The sequence below is a fragment of the Citrus clementina genome, unplaced genomic scaffold, assembly GCF_000493195.1.
Source record: "Citrus clementina cultivar Clemenules unplaced genomic scaffold, Citrus_clementina_v1.0 scaffold_3, whole genome shotgun sequence".
Lineage (NCBI taxonomy): Eukaryota > Viridiplantae > Streptophyta > Magnoliopsida > Sapindales > Rutaceae > Citrus > Citrus x clementina.
In genome coordinates, this window is record NW_006262339.1 from 10,453,323 (window position 1) to 10,462,440 (window position 9,118).

General features: G+C 31.0%; 2 protein-coding genes across 2 annotated transcripts; one reads left to right on the forward strand and one right to left on the reverse strand.

The window, feature by feature from the left end:
* Positions 1–1,654: 1,654 nt before the first annotated feature.
* On the reverse strand, positions 1,655–5,477 carry LOC18046170 (NAC domain-containing protein 21/22). Its single transcript, XM_006440961.2, has 3 exons — positions 5,288–5,477; positions 2,895–3,172; positions 1,655–2,170 (listed from the first exon to the last, which is right to left on the reverse strand). The coding sequence occupies exons 1-3, from the start codon at positions 5,475–5,477 to the stop codon at positions 1,655–1,657; spliced, it is 984 nt and encodes a 327-aa protein (XP_006441024.1).
* A 2,260-nt stretch (positions 5,478–7,737) lies between these two features.
* On the forward strand, positions 7,738–8,829 carry LOC112099562. Its single transcript, XM_024186975.1, has 2 exons — positions 7,738–8,094; positions 8,290–8,829. Exons 1-2 carry the CDS (start codon positions 7,738–7,740, stop codon positions 8,827–8,829), a joined length of 897 nt encoding a protein of 298 aa, XP_024042743.1.
* Positions 8,830–9,118: the final 289 nt, after the last annotated feature.

Genomic DNA, 9,118 nt, shown 5'->3' on the forward strand with positions numbered 1-9,118 from the left:
GGATATCATGGCAAGGCTATATACTCACTTGCTTACTTATGTAGTAAAAAGTAGAGTGAAAAAATATGTTATTCTCCAAAAGGCTCTTTAAATAAATATTATTCAAAGAAAAAATAAGTGGTAATTAAAGCACTTCTCTCTCTCTCTCTCTAACAAAAAGTAATAAATATAAATTGAAGAGGGAGAAAGCAACTCTATAAAATTGAAGAAATAGAATCATTTTTTATTTGAAAAATTTTAATTGGAATGTCTTTTAAAGTTTTAAATGCTGATGTAGATCTTCAAATAAGTAATAAAATTTTATTTGAAATTTTTTTTGAAGATGCTCTAATAGATATTTATGTAATCTTATCTTTACGACCAAGTATATATTCAATAGAAATCTTCGATGTATTCATTTTATTGCATGAATGAAAGTATTACTTTCATTAAAAAAAAATTGCTTTGGATTAAAGTTGCTTTAAGAGCTTCAAAGATCAACTTAGTGATACCCGAACCAACAAAAGAATATATATATATATATATATATATATATATATCAATTACCATGTCCACAAACAGTTTTATCATTAGTTAATCCAATTATTATCACAAAACACTTTTGATTTTGAAGAACATTTCCTCACAGCATTTGCTATTTTGTCCATTATACACACTTAATTAATATGGATTGCTATTTTGTCCCATCCAAGCATCCATCAAATTTCAACTTAAGTTTTGATTTCAAGAGTTCTTTGGATGTGTATGGTTAATTAAGAGACTTTCAATTAGTAAATTAATTAATTAAGTCAGCGAATCTGTTTGGTGAGCTCATACGGATTTTAGTCTCTTCTCTTTGTTATCCTTCCAAATTGTAGTTCAGATTTCATGGAAAGTTACACTCACAACAATTCATAAAAGGGAAGCACGTTATAGTGAACACATAGCTAGCTAGCATTTCTTTTTCTTTGAACGGGAATTATAAATTCGTACACTTCTAATAAAGTTAAAAGGTTTGGTGAGTATTAGTTCGGAAATCAACTCTCACTATAATTCGAGAAGAAATCAATTCGTAATATATATATATTTAAATGAGCTATCATACGGCTCGAACTCAGGCTTTCATAACTGGACAAATAGCTTTCATATAACAAACATGAAAATAAAATATCTTAATATATTTAATATCAAAATATTGAAGATAAATCTGTTATGTGCTTGATTTAAGTAATTAACTAGGCCCTCTTTCCCTCAGAAAGATTACGCAGTTACCATGTCAGTTAATAGTATGATTCAAAAGCTTACACTACTAATTAACTAAGGGCCAATATTAATATATGAAATTACATGTTCTAACAATATTCAAGCAACACTCGAGGAGCGTTGTACTCATTCAATTTTCCAATCAGAGCATTCAAAGTTCAAAAGACATTAATTTGTACAAATCAAGGGTCTATTGCATTTGCATCTACTCAAAAGTCTGCAAATCTTGAAAATAGATGCATAGATATATTATATAGCTAAAAAAGTGGGACGTTATATATGCAATTACAAATATTTCTTTACAACAATTGTATTTATGGGGGAGAATATATATGAGCCACTTCCATATATATATATATATATAGAGAGAGAGAGAGAGAGAGAGAGAGAGATTGAAGCCTGCTAAAAATCATCAATAATGATGATTCCACATGTTTGTTGGCATGCCTACTTCAGATAAGTAGCTGTCTGGACTTGGTTCTCCTAAGCTTGGTGATGATCCTTGCATATTAGGAACATTGCTTTCAATCTTGGTAAGCTGATTCAAGACAGCTTTTATGACCTTCTTATCACAAGCAACAGGGTCTAAGCAATCAGTTCCCACTGGTATATTTTTTCCAAATGTGGTTGAATTTTTTGTGGAAATAATATTGTTTGGCTCAGAATGATTGAAATGGGTGAAAATTGGGTTGTTGGTAATAATTTGGTCTTGTTGGGAGGATGAAAGAATGGAGAAGCAGGACACAAGCTCATTATAATTATCTTGAAAATTTGGTAGAGTTTGGTTAAAAGTGATGTAAGAGTCCATTAATGGTGGGAGTGATGAAGAGCCTGTGTCGTCATAGCTGCAGCTTCCCATGCTCTGTTGGCCAGGAACTTCTCTCTTTTTGTAAAACACTCTACACAACACCCAATCTTCCTGCACATACTAGAATATTAATTAATTAATTAGTGCATTTCTAGCAAATATTTAACTTATCCTCTGATTCTTCAATAGGAGATCACACTTTCCCATCACACAGTAATCTTTCAGTTTTATCACTTACTCCCCAGAAATTTTATAGTATCCTAATATGTTCTTAACAAAAAAAAAATTTAATAAAAACAAATGATTGCTTTTGTGATCGAGATAATCTTTACTGTGAGTGTTTTGAAATCAAGAAATAGCTGTGCATTATGAAAATTGTAAGAATAAAAGTAATAAACTAAAAACTAATGGGGAAAGAAAGTGTCATTTTCACTTGTTCAATTAATCCTCAAGTGATGAGCCGGCCGGATAGTGACCTAATTAGTTTCTTATATTACACTTTAATTTTTCTTATGTCGGCACTTAATCATAGAATTATAATACCTCGGTAAGGACAAGGGGATTAGGTGTTGCAGCAAAAATCTTTAGCTTGTGCACATTTCAACTAAATATATATATTTAAGTTATTGTTCTTAGGTCAGCTACAACCGTACGTGGCTATAGGATTCGGAAGACAAGTATAGTCAATAAAAAGATAATTGTAAAGTCAAGTGGCACATTTTAGTAACTTAATTAACAATTACAAGCCCCATGATTCATGCAAAAGGAATTGACAACAATAATTATCAAAATTGACCCAAATTTTTGCAAAGAAAAAGCAATTAAGTTGAATAATATGAATTACCTTGAGAGACGAAGCCTTAGGAGAATTAGCAAAGGGACCTTCGAGCCGAAATTCATGCATTACCCATTCAGTTTTTTTCCCTTTTGGTGCCCTACCTCGATAAAACACCAAGGTTTTTCTCATACCGACAAGGCTGCCCTTTCGAAGGATGGCTCGATCTTTTCCGGTGGCCTTCCAGTATCCAGATGCCGTGGCGCGGTTTGTTCTTAGTCCTGTTGCATATTTTCGATCACGCTGACTGTAAAAATACCATTCTTTGCCTCCAACACATGCAGTTTCTACAAAAGATTATCATGAACACAAAGATTAATTAATTGATATATGTGTGTGCCTATTAATGAGGACATCTTCATTTTGTAAAGTGAAGATACCATTAAAATATAAAAAAATATAAATTTTAATACATTATACACTTTTTTTTATCTGTTAGTGATATTTTCACTTTGTTAAAATAAAAACGTTCCTATCAAAGAATTATTATATATATATATATATATTTTGAATACTGGATTTCTTGTGCCATAGAACTTTGTATTTATATAAATGTGCCACAGACTTTAGAAGAACTAACATTAATTTATTTCTTGGATGGGTATTGAAATTGAATAATGCAAACACTAAATCAAACTTGATCTAATTTTCTTAAATTGGTTTAAAGTTTTAATTAGTCGATGTATTAAAATTTTTTTCCATGTTCAAAACTCAAGCATATGAATATTTTAGATCTTCAAAACCCAAAAGGAATCTAGGGATGTCAGTATGAAAGTTAGGATGACGAAATTGAAAGGCATTGTGTGGACTTACCGATCATGAACACGTGGAGCTAGCACATGTTAATTAAGTGTCAATGGTCATTAAAGGCGAATTATTGAAGGTAATTTTCAATTTTCGAAATGACATAAGGTATAGGTCCAATTACACGTGTGGCAGGTATGAAATAATAATATATTTTGTCAAAGAGCCAAAATATAGTTAAATTATTAATAAGATGAAAAATAATTTGCTCAAAAATTTTTTTTTTAAAAAGAAAAAGATTTTAGCTGGACGAAGGGACAAGGTTTATTGGATTTGGTAGAAACAAATTAAAGATGACAATATTAAATCAAAATCGTTTTCAAACTGACCGTAAGTGATAATAATACAGGCATTTGGTGGAGGCTAGAAGAAATTATGACTTTGAATTTTGCATTATTAATTAGTCTCCATCGCAGACTCAACTGTTGGAATCAAGACAATGCCAAGACTGTCAATTTCTTTAAAAGCTGTATGAATGTGAAATATTATTTGTTATATTTATAATCTTTACAGCTAATTTACTGCAGTGATTTAAAAAGATAAGGAGTTTACAAAATTTAAATGTGAAAACCATAACTAGGCTTATTTATTTATTATTTATTTGGATAACATGTATAAATATTATGCTTTATATAGATAACATGTATAAATATTTTGCTGATAAGCATTTATATTATAAATCGAAGATTGCGAGGATGGGAACTTTGAAAATGAAGCTTTATTTCCTTGGTTCTTAGTTTTCAAATGAATTTCTTTTGTTCAACGGATAAACAACCCAGCTCAGCAGAATCTCACTCAAGACTAATTTAATACCAACTAGAGAATATGAAAAAATCAAACAATTATAGATTTTTTTTTTGCCCCCCAACAAATGAAAAGGTCCACGAAACCCTACAGCCTTCTCAAAGAAAACAGAGGAAAAGTTTTAAGATTTGAATTTTTTTTTTTTTTTTAAAAAAAGGTAGCTGGCTAGGGCATGCTCAAGATAACTCATACTATATAGAAAAATAAATAAATCTAACTGAAAAATAAAAAATAATAGTAAGTTAAATGTCATATATAGAATAACATTTTAAACTCATGATTTAAAAAAAAGAAAAAAGGAACGCATGGAAAGTAAAATTGTAGAAACAACAGCTAGCTAATTAGCATTTATGTTCGATATTCAGACAGAAAATAATGAGATGATATTTTCAATTGTGTATACAAAATTAACTCTAGCATATTATTAGATGAAGGGTTCATCGTGTTCATAAATCAAAACGCCTCAAAGATCTCAACCGTACGTTGACAAAATACTAATCAGACAGAAGATTAATCAACTTCAAGCTTTTTGTCAACCACAGAAACGATCACCTTAACTACATCTATTTGTAGCCAATCCGGTTGCTATCATCACCATCTTATCATATATTAATTCAAGTTAAAAGTTAAAATTGAAATTTTTTTTTTGAAAAATTACTTGCCCATCAGCCCGTATAACCCTATATATGGTTCATGCAGAGAAGGAAACAAATAGGGAAAAAAAAAAACTATATATATTAAAACAATAAATAAATATATGAAGAAAAATTTAAAAAGAAAAAAAAAAGCGCTACCAGGAATGTCCCAAGGCTCACACTTGTTGAGATCAACTGCAGCCAAAAGAATGGATTCATTGGTGTGAGTGACCTTCTTCATCAAATAATCACAAACAAGTTCATCGTCTCTCGGATGAAACCTAAACCCTGGTGGCAACTGAGCCTCCACCATTCTTATGTTATTATTACTGTTGTTGCTGCTGCTCATTTTTGGTTTTGGAAGAAAGAAGAGCAGCAAAGTGAGAGGAATATCAAGACTAGTTTTTCTTTTTGTTTTTTGTTTTTAACAACAAAATTAAGTAAGAGGCTGAAGCCCAAGTGGGAGTCTCTCTATAGACTTATATATATAGATGGATGAAGAAGAAGAAGCTATGAAGAGATATAAATTAAAGTCAAATGGTTCATGGGTTTTTTATTTTATTGGCGTACGTACCTTGTTTATGGTGAGGTGGCATCACCGAATGTCCGAATTACTGCTGCCCAACTTATTACTATTGCGGCGTGAACTGATGGTCCATCATTGCCTTACTTTTTTTTTTTAACACTCAGAGACTTTCTTTTCGTATAAAGTTACCAGCCACAAACAAAATTGGATGAAAGTGGGGGCCGATTTATGACGACATTACCATTTCTCCTGTCCAACTTCGTTTTTCTTAACGTATTTACACGAATTCTTGTCGTATTAGGATACCGTATTCCACAATTAGACATCATCGTATCGTCAAATACTCAATAAAAGGTTGATAAAATTTTAATTATTTACAGTTACCTACGCTTCAGTACCCATCAAATTTTGATAAATTTCTTCATTTTATTTGTTTGTGATTACCATAAATAAGAGCCTTTTTATGGATAACATCTTTGCGATTAAATTTAATTAAGTGCGCGACGGGACGCGTGACAAATTTTTATTAGTAAATTTGTGCTATAAGCTCCACCAACAAAAACTCGCCATACATTTTAGTACATTTTGGTAGTTAAATTTTTGTTTGTTTAAAAATAACGTGTTTATAAAACAATACCCAATTTAGATAAATAAATGATTTGAAATAAAAGCTAATTCAGTTAGAGCGATGAAAGAAACCAGCAGTGGTCCCCACATGGTTAAACTATCGGCGTGGTCCCCACATGCTATGACTGTGTAGAGGACAAAATATGAAAAACGAAAATTTCTGGTGTCCATTGAAATTTAAATAAATTGAAGTGGAAATGGCTGGAATAAAATAAAAAATGAGAATCAAAATAAATTATTTAGTTTAATTGTAAGAATTGGAATAAATTTTATTGTTATTGACGTGTTTAAGTTTTCTTAAAATCAGAATGAGTTATTTTAAGCTACTAAAATGCCTTTAGTTTATTATCACTATTATTTTTATTATTTATTATAATAATAATTATTATAATTATTCAAGAAAATTATTGTTAATAATAATAATAGTTACAATAACTATTACTACTACTACTAGTATTATTATTATTATTTTCTCTCTCTTTTTCCTTTTGTCTTCTCTTTTTTCTTTTTCTCTTCTTTGTTATTTCTTCTCCTCCATTTACTCTCCATCTTCAAATCAACAAGGGCATGTTTGGCAGCATGTATTAAGCGGGTATGTATTGCACTTATTTTTTTAACCCACGTTTGGTAAATTATTCAACTGGTATGTACTGTATAAAAAAGTAAAATTAATACATATTTGGGTGTGCAATAAAGACCCGCACCAACCCCCAGGTCTTTATTAGCTTGGTTAATAAAAGTAAAAAGGAAAAGTAAAAGAACCCAAAAGTCCACAACCCATATCATCTTCTTCTTCACTTCTGAAAACAATACGAACAGCTTTTTACCAAATCCTTTTTATGCAGGTAATTTCAGCACTTAACTTTAACAAATCTTTATTAACCATCCAAATATTAACTAGATCCATATTAATTTCAAAGGAAATTTGGTCTTGCTCCCAAGTTCCTATAAAATAAATAAAAAAGCCATACGGCTTATGTCTGGGCTTTTTTTTTTGCTATGTTTCTGAAGGAGTGAAGGGGTAGAAAGAGAGAGAGAGAGGAGGAGGAGGAGGAGGAGGAGGAGGAGCCTGTGAAAAAAGTGAGTAAAAAAGTGTTGAAAAAAGTGAGTAAAAAAGTGTTAAAAAAAGTTTGCTTAAAGAGACAGGAGTGACGACTTGTTGTAATGTTGTTGCTACATGTACGTGTTGACTATAATAAGTATAGATATATTAATTGCTATATCACTAGGGAATAATTAAGATAAAGATTTCTAGCACTTTAATATTCAAGATTAAATATGATTAAGGCAAAAGAGGTTTATGTGGTACTCTGTGATTTGTTTATCTGTCAATTTAAATATGAAATGTTTTGTTAATATTTTTAGTTAAGAATTATGGTAATGATTTAATATGCAGCTCACAATTTTACAGTTTAAATTATATATCAAAAAATATAATCAAATTCAACATATAGGAATGAAGAAGGATGGAGGTGCAAGCCACACCATTGGAAACAAGGTAGGTACAAGGCGAGCATGGACATATGTCGAAGAAGAAGCACTGTTGGATGCACTAGATGCAGTGGTTGTAAGTGGTGGTCGTGCTAATAATGGATTCAAATCTGGTATATTTATACATCTTGAAAAGGTAATAAATCAAAAGTTACCAAATTGTGGTTTGAAGGCTTCTCCTCATATTGACTCCAAGATTAGGAAATGGAAGAAACAATATAGGTTGATGTTTGATATGTTGAACACGAGCGGTTTTGGATGGAATGATGTAAAAAAATGTATAGAGGTTGATAGTGATGAAGTTTGGAATTCATATGTGCAGGTTAGAGAAATTTTTAAAAGTTTTGAATTTATTTACTCTCATTTGCGAGTTTTTGAAATTTTCTTTTTGGAGATTGATAGTCATTTAGCAATTGTTATGTCCGAGTTTATTAAATTTTTGACTCTTTATTATATTGAACTTTATTATTTTTTATTATGTACTGTATCTAACTACATTTTGATTAAATATTTGTAGTCTCATAATGCTGTAAAAAATTGGAGAGGCAAGCCATTCCCACTTTATGAAAGATTGGCAAACATATTTGGAAAGGACTGTGCTACTGGACATGGAGCTCAAACTCCTGCTGACATGGAAGACGAAGCAAATCAAGAAGAAATTCGCGATGATGATAATGAAATGGATGATGGATGTTCTCCAATATCGGCTACACCACCTTCAAGTTCTCAACACACTACTCGAGCTCACTCACAACCACCAAGTAGGAAGAGATCTAGATCAGAGGGTGACTTGCAGGCTGGCATTGATAAGATAGCTAATCTTATCAGCCAATCATTTGAAAACATGAATACAATAGCTCAACGCATGTTCGATAACAAAGAAGATCGTTTTGACATTTCTGATGAACTTGCAACTATGGGACTTTCTGTTGAAGAAGAACTTCTAGCCCTAGAACTAATTCTAAAAGAACCCCATAATATTTCAGTTTTCAAGTCCTCGAGAGGTGAGCGTAAGGTAACATTTGTTCATATGCTCTTGCATAGAGTACAAGGTTGATATGTTGCTTAAAATGGATGTGATGTTTTAAAGCCAATAATTTTTTGGTATAGAAAATATGTCCGTACTAAACACAACCCCATATTTTGGTATAGTTACAGCATGTGGGTGCAGGTGTGTACTTCATACAACCTGATATTTTGGTAGAGTAATGTTGTAATATTGTATTATTAATTTGAACAAATTTTTGTAAACTTTTGAATGATTATATCAAGGTTTAAAATTCCCCTACGAAGGAAAATCATATGCTTTATTTGTGTAATTTGATTAGAATTATTTTTTTGGATTA

Excerpts from the sequence above, each read along its gene's own strand:
- LOC18046170 (XM_006440961.2), bottom strand. The coding sequence starts at position 5,477 with ATGAGCAGCAGCAACAACAGTAATAATAACATAAGAATGGTGGAGGCT. Across the intron at positions 3,173-5,287 it reads TGAGCCTTGGGACATTCCTG|AAACTGCATGTGTTGGAGGC; the intron begins GTAGCGCTTTTT and ends AATCTTTTGTAG. Across the intron at positions 2,171-2,894 it reads CTAAGGCTTCGTCTCTCAAG|TATGTGCAGGAAGATTGGGT; the intron begins GTAATTCATATT and ends TTAATATTCTAG.
- LOC112099562 (XM_024186975.1), top strand. The coding sequence starts at position 7,738 with ATGAAGAAGGATGGAGGTGCAAGCCACACCATTGGAAACAAGGTAGGT. Across the intron at positions 8,095-8,289 it reads TTTGGAATTCATATGTGCAG|TCTCATAATGCTGTAAAAAA; the intron begins GTTAGAGAAATT and ends AAATATTTGTAG.